The 15,121-nt window shown below is 45.3% G+C and overlaps 1 protein-coding gene across 4 annotated transcripts in view; it reads left to right on the top strand.

Annotated features, from left to right (window-relative positions):
• Positions 1-2,899: 2,899 nt before the first annotated feature.
• The window catches only part of slc24a4b (solute carrier family 24 member 4b), a 35,713-nt gene continuing 23,491 nt past the window's right edge, over positions 2,900-15,121 (top strand). The window contains exons 1-2 of one of the 4 annotated variants that reach the window (XM_034579750.1): positions 2,900-3,748; positions 10,690-10,797. In XM_034579750.1, the coding sequence (XP_034435641.1) occupies positions 3,586-3,748; positions 10,690-10,797 (271 nt within the window). In that variant the 5' untranslated portion in view covers positions 2,900-3,585. The remainder of the gene's footprint in view (positions 3,749-10,689; positions 10,798-15,121) is intronic. The other 3 variants (XM_034579752.1, XM_034579753.1, XM_034579751.1) reach the window with 3 other exon arrangements.

The following is a 15,121-nucleotide window of genomic DNA, read 5'->3' as shown; positions in this document are numbered from 1 at the left end:
CCCGTGAATCATCGCGGCAATAATGGAGTTGGAAGTGAGCAGCGCTGTGTCAAATGGCAATTGTTGTGTAACACTCACATTTGCTCATTAGTGATCTGCAGCGCGAGGACGTGACACATACTTGGCATTTGTCTCAAACAACACATTTACATTACACTGGCTGCTCCTTTTGAGATCTGCCCACGTTAAAACACTCCTGCAGAAGCCAGCCGCTCGCCGTCTCCCCGCGGCTGAAAGCAGAGTTCACACACATTATCTCTGCTGCAGATTAGCAGCCATTCACCGGCTCCTGCAGAAGGCAAAGACGACCGTGTGTATGTTTGACCTAGCTAGGGAGTGTAAAGCAGCGGCTAAATCTCTGTAAGCAGGCGCTGGCACCGCTCCCCGATTGCCTGCCTGCTGGGTGGGCAGGGGCCCGGAGGGGACTAATGCCCTGGCATGGGCACGGGTCACACATGTTGATGTTCATGTGTGTGTGTGTGTGTGTGTGTGTGTGTGTGTGTGTGTGTGTGTGTGTGTGTGTGTGTGTGTGTGTGTGTGCACGCAGGAGACCCAAGCTGCAGGATAAACACAAGACCTGGCGACAGATTCAGAAAGCCCGGACTAATAACCTGCGACGCCCTCCACACTTAACCAGGGACCCTCACACAGCGTCTCCAGGCCTCTCGGAGTAGATGGGGTCAATCTTTTTGGAGGTCTGCCTCACACTGTACCGACAGAGACGGTCCTGATCTTACGTAACCTTGGTCTGCAGGAGATTGCGCTGGAGTGGGAGGCCTTTGACCCCTGCATGCTGCTCAGTTTTTGCCTATGTGGGCAGCGGCGGTCAAAAGTGGACATGCTGTTTCAGCCTCGTCAGCCTGTTCCCGTAGATGTCGACGAGGTTGTGGCAGAGATCCTGTGCTGTTGTCTTAGCTGAGATGACACGCAGCCGGCCTGGAGCCAGCGAGAGCCGGCTCTGATCTGTGGCCTCTCATGTCCCCCAACACGTGTGTGTGTGTGTGTGTGTGTGTGTGTGTGTGTGTGTGTGTGTGTGTGTGTGCTGATTTTAATTTCAAGACTAAATCACACTCAAGCGCTAAAGGGAATAGTTTGACTCTTTTGGAAAAATTGTTCATTCACTTCGTTAGACAGTCGAGGGAGAAGGCTGATGGATGTGCTTTGCCATGTGAATATGAAGCTACAGCTGGTAGCTTAGCTTATCTTTAGCTTAGCTTAGCACAAAGACCAGGATCAGGCCTGGCTCTGCCCCAAGCTAACGGCTACAAGAAACACAACTCCAGCTCATCCCTTGATCTGGGAACTGGGCTTTGACACAATGTTGCCATTTTGTCTGATATGACGTTGTTTTCTTCTTTACAGTTGTGTTTTCGTATTTGTTATCTTTTGTGATTTGTTTTTAGCATTTCTGTATTGACGGTGGGAGGTCCTATTGTATTTCGAAGGATTTGTATTTCCCTTTTGGGGCTTTTTCAGGGCCTAGACCTGCTCAAATTCTCACTAAAGTTTGCAGGAAATTCAAGAGCCCAAAAAGTATTTGAATTCTGGAGTAATTTGAAATGGGCGTGGCAAAATGGCTCAACAGCGCCATCTAAGGAAAAGCCGTGGCGTGGCGTCAAAGTTTGATTACACGCCATCAAAACACGAGGTTGTGTATCTCGGACATACATGGTCCAATTGAGTCCAAACTAGACATGTAAGACAAGAGTCCCGGCCTGATGTCATCTACACAGAAATTATGACTTAAATTCACAGCGCCCCCTGGTGGCAACAGGAAATTATTGGAAGTATTCCTCCTCATCCACTGACCGCAACCATGTTAAACAGTGTCAAATGGGTCTCAAGACATTGATAATGTAGGCATAAGTTTACTGTGAGTATTCGTCAAACGCCATATTAGTGACGGGGCGTCAAAGTTCATCAACTCGCCGTGAAACACGAAATTGCTGCTCTAATGGTTGTAGTTGTATTGCGAAGTCACTAAACTGAGGTAAGATGTAGTTGCTACTCGCCACGGTCACATAAAGTACTGCTAGCCTAGCTAACCTAGACAGTTGTGTTCATTTTTAGTCAGCTAACGTAAACTCGGAAATACGGGTGCACTGAAGATTTGTATTTTGTGAAAATAAGCCTGGTTGACCAGCATGTCTGACGTGGACGAAGACACAGTCATGCGGAAAATGTATCAGCTGTTGGTCATTCATTATGGTCTTTTCCTCAATTTCGTGTGGTCTTCACTTGATGGCGTGGACCATAATGCGTGATTAATGGGCTATTCAACATTGCGTGAGGGACACAGGAAGTGAAGCACGCAACACAGAGCAGAGTTTGAATGTGCTCGGGCCCAGTTGCCATTGTGTCCTTATTTGCCAATGCATCTTCTTATTTGTTGTTGTGTTGTTGTTTTTATGTGTTGTCTTTCGTGATTCGTTATCTTTTGTAATTTGTTAGTTTCTTGTTGGCTGTTGTGTTTTGTGATATTTTGTGTTCAGGTGTTCCATTTGCTTATCTGCGGTTGGTTATATTTTTTCTTATCTTTTGTGATTTGTCGTTTTCTCCTTTGTGTATATGTTTTGCACTTGCGGGGCAACCGCACAGACGGTGTTCGCCTCTTTGCACTAATCCATCTTTTCAAAATAAAGTGGCCATTTGTTTGTTTTGGGATTTTACTCCGCAGGGTCCGGAGTCATCGACGAGGAGCCGGTGGAGACACAGACGAGAGGGAGGACGGTGGGGTTATTTAAGAGCTGTTTGCACATGCATGAGCTCGGGCAAGTTCAAGGAGGCCGGGGTCTCTGTGGAGGGAACGCGGGGCACAGAGGAGGAAGAGGAGGAGGAGGATGAGGAGGAGGGCAGCTGGAGGCGCAGGGAGCTGACTGTTCTGACTCTCTCTCTCTGTGTGTCTCTCTATCATCAGCACGGCTCCTCTGCACCGAGGAGGGACTCGTGTGGAGGGGGAGGCGCCCGAGCGAGTGGGCACGACTCTCTGGCCGCATCCAACAATTAACCTTGATGAGCACGGATTGGTTTCACTCAACAGGCGCAGGTGCGTGGAGTCCACGGCGCGGCGCAGCTGAGCGGTTCCACGCTGATCACCGGACACTGACGCATCTCACGCAATAAAAAAGAAAAAAAGAAAAAAAAACTCCACGGATAGGAGGGAGGATATCACAGCAGAGATATATATATTTTTTAAATTCTCTCTCGCTTCTTTCTTCACGGGACAGGATGCACGCTGCAGCGGGAGCTCCTCCGCCGCTCGCAAGATCCGAATCCGGGAGCGTCGGAATTTGACCGCTCCGTGTCATTGCCCGGTTCGCCCGGTCCCAGCAGCAGCAAGGACAGGCTCGAGCTCCGGGAGACCTCACAGGAGGACGCTGGGGGAAAGAAACTGTCCTGGACGGCGTGAAATGAGGAGCACATCCCGGCTCTGAGGCGACAGGGGCGGCTGCTTCATCGGCTCTCAAGGACGCACGGAGGGGGGAAAAAGGGGGGAAAGAAGCGAAGGGGAGGAGGAGGAGGAGGAAGGAGGAAGAAGAAGGGGGGAAACGGGAAAGAAGTGCCCGCCGGCCCGAACTGCGAAGCATGGAGCGGGACGACACCGACACCGTGAGCTCGTCCAAAAAGACAATGATGGCGAGGATCTTTAAAGTTCGCAAGCGGAGGGAGATGCTCTTCGTGCAGGTGTGCTTCATCTGCAGTGTCCTCTTCGTGGCGTGGAGCATGTCGGCGCTGCTGACCAAGACAGGTGAGTGCGCGAGGGGGAGACTGCGGTGGAGTCATGCACACACATGCTCGGGGGAATCGAACGGAGCTACACCTGCCCTCCATCAGTACAACCCAGTGGTGTCAAGGACACGCCAGGAAGACATTGCATCCGTGCGCATTTTGGAGCAGGAGACGTCTCCGACTTGTCCAAAATGCGCATGTGACGCCTTTGGTAGTGATTTTTGCCCCATTTAGGACGCGTGTGTAGTTCGCGTTAGATTATCACAGGATGCGTTAACCCCGCTGCTTCGTCGCTCAGCAGAAAAAAGTCAAATGCACATGTTTTCAGCTCGCAGGGGTTTATATTTTATTTGGAGAATAAACGCGCCTGTTTGTCGGTGTGTATATGCCGCAGTGTGCGCGCTGTGGCAGCGGCACGTTTTTTAATTTGAGAGGCAGGCTCATGGTCACGGCGCTCACACGCACACCTCCTCCTGCTCCACATGCGCACACGCACCGATCCAAAAGTAACCGACCCCGCAACGAACCCAGGTTTTGGCTTGTTTCCGCGTTTTTAATCCAAATTGTGGCGTTTTTCTCTCTGGTGCCAGGCGCAGAAATCCTCGGTCACACAACACTGGAGCTGTGGTTGTCATCGTGTCTGACTTCACACACACACACACACACACACACACAGACAGTGGTTCACCTCGATCACACTCGTGCACCATCATCACGCTGCTGCCAGGCTCCGCAGGGTGATCGGAGAGGGGGATGCCGATTTTTACGCAGAGGCCATTTGGGCAAACGCGGGGAGGGTGGGATGCTTTCTGCTCGCTCCATGTTGCAATATTCATAGTTCGTGTCCGAGGTGTGCGCGGTGCAAACGATAGATCCGGCTGATCATGCGTGACGCGTGTGATGCCTCCATGCAAACACACACACACACACACACACACTACACAACAACATGCCCTTCCATGCACACGTGTCAAAACTCTTACTTCAGGCCCGTGGACACACTGACACTCGGAGCATCCCACACAGCCTCCCACACGCTTATGTAATCCAACCACCAACCTTGACATTTTGCTGGTGAAGAATGATATCTGACACACCACTGGGATCAGGGGGCAACTACGAAACACACACACATACCCAGTTTTGCCAGTGCCAACATGAATTTATATAATTTTTATTCCAGCTGCATTTTTAAATCAGGATTTTTTTTTTTTGGTGTGTGTTAAAGAGCAAGTGCTTCTTCTAGCCCAAAGCCTCAGCCCCCCCAGACCCTGTGGTGGGATCCGTCCATCTGCAACCACTTAGGCCTGAAGGCTGGACACGCGGCTCTAAAACTCGCCACAGCTATTCGCCTGACTGTAGATCTCTAACGGATGTATCGGGAGTTTTATTAATTACATTAAAAACAACAAGAGGCTTAAAAGATTATTCTGGAATGATATCATACAGGCGAGTGCAAATCTCTTATCTCCAAAGGCAGGCTGTGGGAGCCAAAGTAAGTCCGTCTCTAATGGCTCGCCCTTTTTTTTTTTTTTTCATTTAATCAAGTTCGCCTGACCCACACAGTGATTGTCATGTGTGGGTATTTGACAGAAGGCATTTCTCGTGAATCTCAGGCCCAGCAGCAGCATCAGCAGCAGCTCTGGTGGTGGTGGTGTTGGTGGTTTCAAGGTGACATGCATGAGAAGTGTTTGATGAAGGAGAAGCAGAAAATCCCCCCATGAACCCAAGAGACCACAAAGCCCAACCATAGCGTGTGAATTGCTGCAGCCTTCTCATCTTCCAGCCATCACAACACGGAGCGAACATGTCACAGTCACAAACCTGTGCCGCGTGTTTGCCTCTCATTTGATGGATGGCAGTGTAACGGGAGGTGGGGGCAGCGTTGATGTGCCGAATGGTCCAGATGGATGGGATTTGATGTACTACTCTTGGGTTACATCTCCATAAAGAGGGGTGGGGCCCAACATGCTGTCGTGCATGCCGATCGGGCTGCATGTGTGATGGAGCTCGGCATGGGAGACTGTAAAAACAGGTGTTTCTGAGCGGCAGGGCAGGGCCCAGCTCTGACAGGTAGCTGCAGCGGGCTGGCGGGGATGGCCGAGGGGGGGGGTGGCGGCAGACTGCTGGTGATGATTCTGTCGACGGGAGGGTGAACACTCGTGTAAGGGCGCGTGTTCACAGCACGGGGAAGATTGATGGATGGCTGTCCTTGGTCCATCTCCTTGCTGAGCTGATTGAGCAGAGCTGCAGGGAGGACATTACGACTGTGCTGTCGTTGCCCGTTCTGTGTCCCTCTGCTGCTCAGTGCAGTCTGATGGAGGTGAAGTCACAGCCTTTATTTAAAATCCCATCAGAGCTCATTTGTTTCTTCTCCAAAATAGCCCAGCAGATGCGGTACCTCTTTTTAATATAACCCTATTTTCCCTGTAGTTTTTAAGATGTCAGCTCGGTCTCTCTCCTCTATATTAAAACCAAGTATATGTATATAAACCAAGCAATCTATAACATGCACGTACTTCTGCCAAGGCCCAACTGTCTCCTTGTATTCAATCAAGCCAACTTGCACAAACTCATAGATGTCAATCACATAAACATGCCATTAATTATTCCAGAGGAAATTTGTGAAAAGTCAGAAAGTGGGAAAGGAAAATCCTGGATCCACACCAAAATTCAATGGCTTCTCTCCTGACCCATATCTCATCCTATCCTTCCACCAAGATTCGTAGCAATCCGTCCAGCAGTTTGTGTGTAATACTGCTAACAAAATATGGCGGATGTAGTAACTTGAACTTGTACAGATTGCAAACAACTCACCAAATGAGCAAAGTCAAATGTTGCACTTACAGCCCATCGGCCTACAAAGAGGAGGTGACTTCTTTCAAGTACTGAAACATTGTCTAAATCGGTCTCCTCAATTTTGTTTGGAATGAATGAAATTCTAAATTTGATAGGGCAACTAATTATTAATTATAATATTCGTTTACAACCCATAAAATGTCAGACATTTAATATGCCTAAAGTGATTAGATTAAAAAAGTTTCAAAACAGGAAAGCAGCAGAAAGTGAACTGGTCCATTTTGGCTATGTAAATAAATGAATCAACAAACCCACTGATTATTTAACCACTAGACTAATCGATTATTTTAGGATCTGATGAGATCTTGGCTCAAGGCGTCTTTTGAGATTTCCTGTCGTCTCAAAAACCAGAATTAATCCGTTTTACAGAACCATCGAGTTCCTTTATGACGGCAGAACTCTGGTCATTGAACACAGTGAAATACGACCAGTGGTCAGTGAGTCAACATGGAGAAGAACAGACTGCAGCCCTGATTCCAGATCCAGCCTGCGTAGAAGTACCTACAGGATCACGTCGCCTTTGTTTTCCCTCTCAAATGCTTGGCAGAGGAAGCACAGTTACTGAACGTCCCCTGCACACACACACACACACACACACACACACACACACACACACACACACACACACACACACACACACACACTGTTGTCCTGCTTTGTCTCGGTGAAAATTGATTTCGTAGATCCTCTGTTTTAAACCCATACGATTTCCTTGTTGTGGTCAAGTGATTTTACACATGACTGGCTGGAGAATTAAATTGAGCTAGATGAACTATTGTGCACAATTATCTATAACGCGGAAAATAATCCACAAATGACACGCTGAAGTTTGTGGTTGCATTTGTCATGGAGGCTGTGCTGACTTTTCTGCAGAGACCCTAACCCTCATCATCAGCTAACCCTTTTTTACCGAGATGTTTAATTTGTCTGTAAAGTCTCCAGTGGTGGACAGTAATAAATACACATTGGAGGTACTTGTACAAGTTTCTGAATCAACTCGTTAAAAAGCCTCTTTGATTAGCTGGAAAATGCATCATCACAAATCCAATGATCCAACAATATCAGAACAGTAAAACATTTTACTGCACTACAAGAACTTTTACTCTTCATACTTAAACTACATTTTGCTGATGCATACGTTAATTTAAGGTTTTGACTGTCGTTACTTGTAGCGGAGGATCTGAATACCTCCTCCACCACTGAACGTCTCGTCATAATGGCGACTAAATGGCGTTCAATGACTAAATGCTTCGTCATGATACGCAAAATGTCCTTTTTAAAATCAGCGTGATGACTCGACAGTCGCCTTAGTTCCCTAAACAATTGATTTCTTGTCAAGCACAATACATTCCACCTATCCACGTCCTTCCCCCTAACATCAAAACGGACAGAGCTGTTAGAATTAAACAGAAGTGGAGAGACCAGAGGCGGCTGAGCTGGTTAGCGAGGAGGAACAGGTTGGAGCGATGACTGGAGGGTTTGGTCTTTTGGATGGGACGACTGTGGGAAGCAGCTGCAGTCGCCTTGTGTACAATCTGTTTGTCCAGCGCCTGCTGATCTCCAGGCTGTCCCAACTATGCTGGATTAAAACCCAAATTTAATGAAGTCATGTCTGTGCCTCTGAAAATACAATCAGGTCGAGTTTTATATCCACAATGAAATAAAGGACTACTTGTAATATCTACCTCCGCCAAGGAGGTGGTGTTTTCGTCTGCGTTTGTTTGTTTGTTAGCAGGATTACACAAAAACTACTGTACGGATTATCATAAAACTATGTGGAAGGATGTGGTATGAGTCAGGGAAGAACCCATTAAATGTGCGGTTCCGGATCAGGAGTTGGATCCAGAGTCTTTTTATCCCTTTTATACATTTCGAGATGGGGCATTTTTTTCAACTTTTTCATTTATTTCCCTGAGAGAAGTTCATGGACATTGAACAATGAGGCACATTTAGGGGAACACTGTGGCTTGATAGGATTTAAGGGGACTGTTGGGCCTTGGCGGAGGTGTGAGCTCTACTTACTGACCTTCGAGTTGTTTTGGTTTTCCAGTCTGCAGCCATCGTGTTTTTAAGTCTCCACTCCCATCAGCTTTGTTTCAAATTGCAGGAGGCAGCTGTTATGAGCAAAGCGCTCTGACAAACCTTCTGCAGACTGACCTCTTTAGCAACCAAATGGCAAACTGACACAGTTTAGACTTGCTGGTAAACACAGCAGAGCATTTAGCTGCTAAGGGACCACATATTTACCCCGGCCTCTCAGCAGAGAGCAAAACGATGCTGGAAGAGCAGATGTGTAGGGGCTTTTTATTTATTAATTTATGAATCATTCAAGTCGTTTAGGAAACAAAATTCACACATTAATTCTTTTGAACTTCCCAAATTTGATTATTTTCTGGACGTCTCTTCTCATTCTCCTGAAAAGACCAAAGCGTCTAGATCGCCACCTGGTGGCTGACTGCAGTATAGCCTATAAACCCTGCCTCTCCCATGTTAATGGATGGGACATGAGCCACAGTCTAGGTCGAATACATTTTTCTAAAACATGAATTCTGCCATTTTAAGTAGCTCTTATCAAACTGGTATTTGTTCATGTGTTAGTTGTATCATTAAGTTTGGCTTTAATGTGTTATTCAATGCTTTAAAAAACATGGCAAAAGATGGTGGCGTCCATATCGGGGCAGCATCACATCGGGCCTTTAGTAAACTTTGTCTTTATTAGTGTGTTGCTGCCACAATCGCACAAAATACTATTTTTACCTCATTAGATTCAGAATTACACAGGATCAACACTTCTCATGAAAACAAACGTGTATAATTTTGAATAAGTTGGACCAACAAGAAAAAATACGGGGCAGATAAATTGATATTTCCCCTCAAACATCTCGTTACTTATCAGCTGATCACTGATCCTGTTACATGTGCAGTAAGATAATATCTCTCATTTGACTGGTTTAGTTTTTCCATATAATGAGATAATGAGCGTTTCAAGGAGCAAATGGTTCCTACATGTCAACCCATTGTCTAATAAATCTGCTTTATTGGCCAACTTTGTATTTATTTCCCTTGAAGTGTTGGTCGTCTCCTTTGTCTCCACCGTTCCCCGGTCATAGACTGAGCCAGAGGGGAGCTTGGCGAGACTGGGCGATCATACGCAGATATTCCCATGGTTCCAGGAGACACTCTGATCATGTGAATCTAGAAAGTTTTTCACAGCCACTGTGAAACCGACAACTAAGAGCCTGACAGAGGTGATCCGCTGATGAACAATTGGACAGAAACGCATCACAAATCAGTCCTGGGTTTTCCCTATAGAGCAGCTCATAAGTGTGTGTATACAACAATACAGTTCAATCATCATGAAAAATGCTGCTCAGCTCATTGGCACGATTTTACCTCATAGGTTTGGGACCGCTGGGTTTCTTATGTCCTCATTACGGAAGCTTAAGAGCAGTTTAATGAAAAATGAAAGTTGTACACTGCACCTCCCACTCTGCCGTCCCAAAACATAATGACACAGCATCTGCATTTTGATGTTACTGCTGCTGCAGGATGAAAGTGTCATATAGACACAAACAAAAAACTTAGAGGGACTAAAGGAAAAGCAACTTCATTTGGATAAATGATTGTGATCATTGATCTTTCATGTCGTGAAACATATTCTGTAGTGATCAAAATACAATATCAGTCAGTAGAGCGCATATCTCCTCCAAGGCCCAACAGTCCCTTTTAAATTAAATCAAGCTGCCTCAAATGGCATAAACTCATAGGTATCAGTTCCATAGTTGTCTAAACCTTTAAAAATCAAGATCCATTCATTATTCCCTGGGAAATCAGTGTTAAAGTGATTCATTGATCTTCCTCTTTGTCCAGATCAGTACCAATCTGCTGACAACAATCAACCAACAAACCGTCAGGGGTGAAAACATAACCACCTTGTCGGAGGGAAATGTGTAAAACTGGAGTTTCTATGTTTCCCTGCAGCAAAAAGGAGGATTTTAAGTCATTTGACCTCCAACACGTTGTGTGCCGTCGACTTGGCTGCAGGCGTAGATGCAGATTTTATGTGATAATCTGATAATCAAATCCGTTTTTCTGTGGCAGGTCACGGGATGCTCGTGGAAGGACAGCCAACCGCGGAATACTGGGGAAGACGACTAATGGCTTCGGTTCCAGACAATGAGACGGAGCCAAGGAACTGTTCAGAGCCAGGTACGTACAATTCATGTTTCTTATAACAGTGGTGTAATGTGAAGGGTCTTTTAGTGGGGATGAACCACTTTTAGTATGTTTTGGCCCATTGTTCTGTTTTTTTTTCCCAGCTCACAATTAAATGTACATGCTAATTTAACCATAAGTCCATTATGATGTGATAGTCAATATTACACAAGGATGAAGTGGAGGAAGATGTGAAACTGGACAGACGACGTGATTCAAGAGATTCTGTTGATAAGAGCAGACGCTGGTGTCAAAAACGGGATTTCCTCAGCAGAATTTATACGTCATGTCCAGACCCCTGCATTCTCTACCAAGGTGCCACTCCTCACCCGAATGTTCCTGTCGTCATGAACATGTCTGACTCAGACAAACTCCTGCTGCGTTTTCCATATGTGAAAGGCAAAGTCTGGAAAATGTCTGGACCCAATCGTGCAGACATTTTTCCAGAGTTCATGTCTGAAAACGGCAGCTCGGAATCCAGTACTGTGTCATAAATACTATCAGTTTGAAGATGGTAACGAGTTGTGGTTGTGTAGTTTGAGTTGATCTGCTGCTTGAACTCACCTCCTCTCCGAGTCTGTGTTTCACTGACTCAGTTTGGATCAGTCGCGCTGTACTAAGCTCTATTAAAAGAGTCGGGTATTGATTATTTCACTGCATCTTTGGCACATTTAAAGGAAGCAGCATTTTCTATAATTAGTTCCTCTGGACTGTGTGTTGACAGCTGCTGACGTCTGCACTATAGAAAAACATTCATAGTCTGCATGTCGTGAAATTATTGTTTGAAACTGTAGTGATGACGAGAAATGACCCTGTTCTTGTTATTTCGTGTCTGTGCCTCAGTTTAAATCATTTTCTTTAACAAACACTCTTAGTGTTTTCACAGCTGAACGTCCAGAGCAAGGTTTGTGTTGTTCCGTTGGTGTGATTAGTTTAACAGCGTTTTTTGCTTTCATGGAGAATAATGATTTGATTCGTTGTGTTGCCGCTACACCATTGTCATGATGGCTTTTTTATTTTTATCATCGTAGCACATTACAGCTAAATATTTAATCGCCTCCTCCCCCGTGCATGTGCTACATCATCTTTACTTCTCCACCGGTTATTTTTATCTTCTACTGGTTGATTGATGATGAGCCACCTCCGCTTCCTGTAATTGCTCTGAAAAGTTTAACAACACTAAAAAAAGTGTTTTCACGCTTCAAACTAAACCAAACCCTGGTTCCACCTCTTTTGATCAGACTTTGGTTCTTTGGTCCGAGGCACCTGTCACACATCAGATTGGAGCGTGAGCGATTTGTTGGTTGGTCGATAACAATAAACCTTTCACAGAAATCCGTAGCTGTGTTTGTCGATATGTGCCCATATGAAAACGTATTTTAAACAATGCAGAAAATGTGACATTTTCTACTCCCTAATATCTGTATCACACCAGCCACCAAGTTTCCATCACATGGGTCAGGCTGTAGAACAGTAGGTGTGGAAGCGACCTATGATTCCCTTTCTGTGATCCTGTGACACGGTGGAGAAACCACGGGTCTGAGTTTTAGTCCCATTTGGCCCTTTCATGATGCACGTATGAACTTCTGGTTCTGTGATATCAACTGGTTGTAAAGGATTTTGGGGAAAAACCTGCTCGTTCGATTATTAAAAACATCGAAACATAGATGAAACAAAGATTTTGAACCTTGACAGTAGTTATTTAGCTGAATGAGATGGACGTACAGAGACATTTTGGAAATCATTGGAAGGGTTAAATCTAATATTGCAGCATCGTGAGTGACCCACTGGGGCTGAGGACTGGAGGACAGTGAATCTGCTGTTTCACGTATAAACAAGCCAAACAAACACTTTTTCAGCACTGTGAAGCATTTAAATGTGAACTTTCTGTATTCCAGAGTCACAGTGGGGTTCTATTGACACGAACGCCAAATGACAAGATTATGTGCTGGAAGTTTTCCTCCTAATCCTCCAGGATTACCTCTTTCTTTTTCTTTTTTTTTTTTTTTTCTCCCCCCATTCAAATGTCTGCAGCAGCGGAGGCACCACACTTCACATTCCAAACATTTCTCATGGGCTCTAGTCCTCCTTGCCCTTATCCCACCCACCGCTCGGCCTCATCAATGTGACCTGATCATATGACTCTTTGTTCTTGGGGCTTGGCCTCGTGAACAACCCTGTCCTACTGCAGGCACCTCAGCTGACAGGTTGTTCTGGTCAGTTCTGGGGGCATGTGCTTGTTCTGAATGTTTGGTAAGACTATTATACAGATGTATTTTGTTTTTTTTAGTTTTGCCTTTTACAATATATTTTTCTCGTTTCAGCAGTTTAAAGTAAATAAATTCTGTTGAGCGTTTTTTCTCAGTGGAAGTTGATGGTGTAGAAATGAGTGTCTACTACAATGGAACTCAACGGTCCACTTATGAAACCACATCACTTGGTTTTATATCGATCTGCACTTAGTTGCACACACTCAAAATGAATCAGTCTCCTAAACGTGTGATTTTTTTTTTTTTTTCTTTTTGTTTGCATAAAGATCCAGGACTAATTTTATGAGAAATCAATGTGATGTTACAGATAATGAAAAAATAAACTGGATACGCCCCTTATCCGAATCCGCAAGAAAATTTTAACGTGATCTTCCGAGAGCCAAGTTTTCTGTTTCATGTTGTGATCCTGGACAAAGATTCTTGTATCGCTCAGTTTCGCCGTCTGACTCTCAGATTGTAGCTGTCTTGGGTCACGCTGGCTTTCTACTCACCAAAAACTCTTGATGTGACTTATTTAACTGGCCTTGCACTGCTGCTGCCCTGGTGACTAATAAGATCATAATGTTATCTAACACTCGGTGAAACTGCTTCCAGCCGTCGGACAAGTGGCGAGCTCTGAATGAATGCAATTAACTTGTTGTCAGGAGGAATTATCATTAATGAAAAGTGGAATGACTCAGACTGGATGTTCAAGTTGTTTTTGGAAAAAGTGTCATGCTGTCTGATTTCTTATTTCATAAGGAAGTGATCATACGTCTTGGTTCATGGTGAGGGAGCTAATGTTTTAAATAAATTGACCACAGACACTTCTAAACATAGCAGAGATATTAGCTTTATATAAACTTCAGAGGGTCTGCCTTTATTCAGGACGACGTTGATACAGTTTGAAATTACTTATTAATTACAGCGGTACAAAAAATACAAGGTAAAATAGTTGATCATGGATTATTATCATCCAGTGGTTACCCATGGTCCCATGGTTTCAGTTGCAGGGCAGAACTTATTGATCGTGCGTAAAGATTTTGTTATGGTGTCACTCTAAACACTTTGTGGTAGCAGCGCTTGTGCTTCGATTTCCCGCGCTCCAGCTTCTGCTCTTCTCCTCGCACTCACGCTGCTTCTGTGCACACGGGAAACATCTGCAGAAAAGAATCTGAACGTGAAATCAATAAGTCCTGCTCTCAAAGTGATAGACGCCACTCTTGCATGAAGATGTGGGAAGAAAAACCCCATAGTTGCCAAAGTTGATTTCCAGACGGCTTCCAGAATGATATGTATCTTCTGAGCTCGGCAAAGACTGAGTGAGACACGTGTTTGTGCCACATGTCCGTGTGTTTGATTCCCTGTGCAGCTGTTTGTCCAGAGTTGATGATCCAGCACTGCACCAGTGACGGCGCTGCTCTATACCTCCTCCGGGGGTGGTGAAGCAGTAACTGTGGATGGACCCAGGCTGGTTCGGATGACAGTAACTACCGGAGGCTTTTTTAGTTTTTTCTGCTGAGCGTGTGCAGCATCTGACGGCGCTCCGTTTTAATTAGGCTGCTGTTTGTGGGCTGCGTAGATTACACTCGGCCAGCTTTGGTCTCTACGCCTTCTTTCCCTCATTATTATTTCTCTGATCGGCGGGGGAGCCCTTCTCCGAGTTCGTGGGGTGCTAATGTTGTTCTACTGCGTCCTGAGACTTGTGCAGCTCAGGCGGCCATTCATCATAAGCACATCTTTTATTGGCCATTCAGTATTAATTCCTGGAAAACAAAAGGTGCTGTCCAAACTGTTTGTTGTGCTCCTGCTGGGTAACAGTGCTTGTTGTGGGATGCAACCTCCTGAATACTTTTATCAGCCGTCACATGCAGACTTTGAGTCACACCACCCATGGTTCCATTTCCACGACAAATGGAATAGTTGTGGTTTTTATAACTTTTTCACAATTATTTGACGAGCAGCAGTTACACTCATAATTCATTATGAGCGCTTCCTGGGGCGTGATCAGTCGTGTGTTTGCTGAGAACAACTCAGAGGTTTACACAGGGATGGAGAGTGTTGGATTA

This window comes from Hippoglossus hippoglossus, chromosome 24 (genome assembly GCF_009819705.1).
Source record: "Hippoglossus hippoglossus isolate fHipHip1 chromosome 24, fHipHip1.pri, whole genome shotgun sequence".
Taxonomy (NCBI): domain Eukaryota; kingdom Metazoa; phylum Chordata; class Actinopteri; order Pleuronectiformes; family Pleuronectidae; genus Hippoglossus; species Hippoglossus hippoglossus.
Note: the sequence above shows the minus strand (reverse complement) of the source record. Positions and strands in the feature narration are given on the sequence as shown.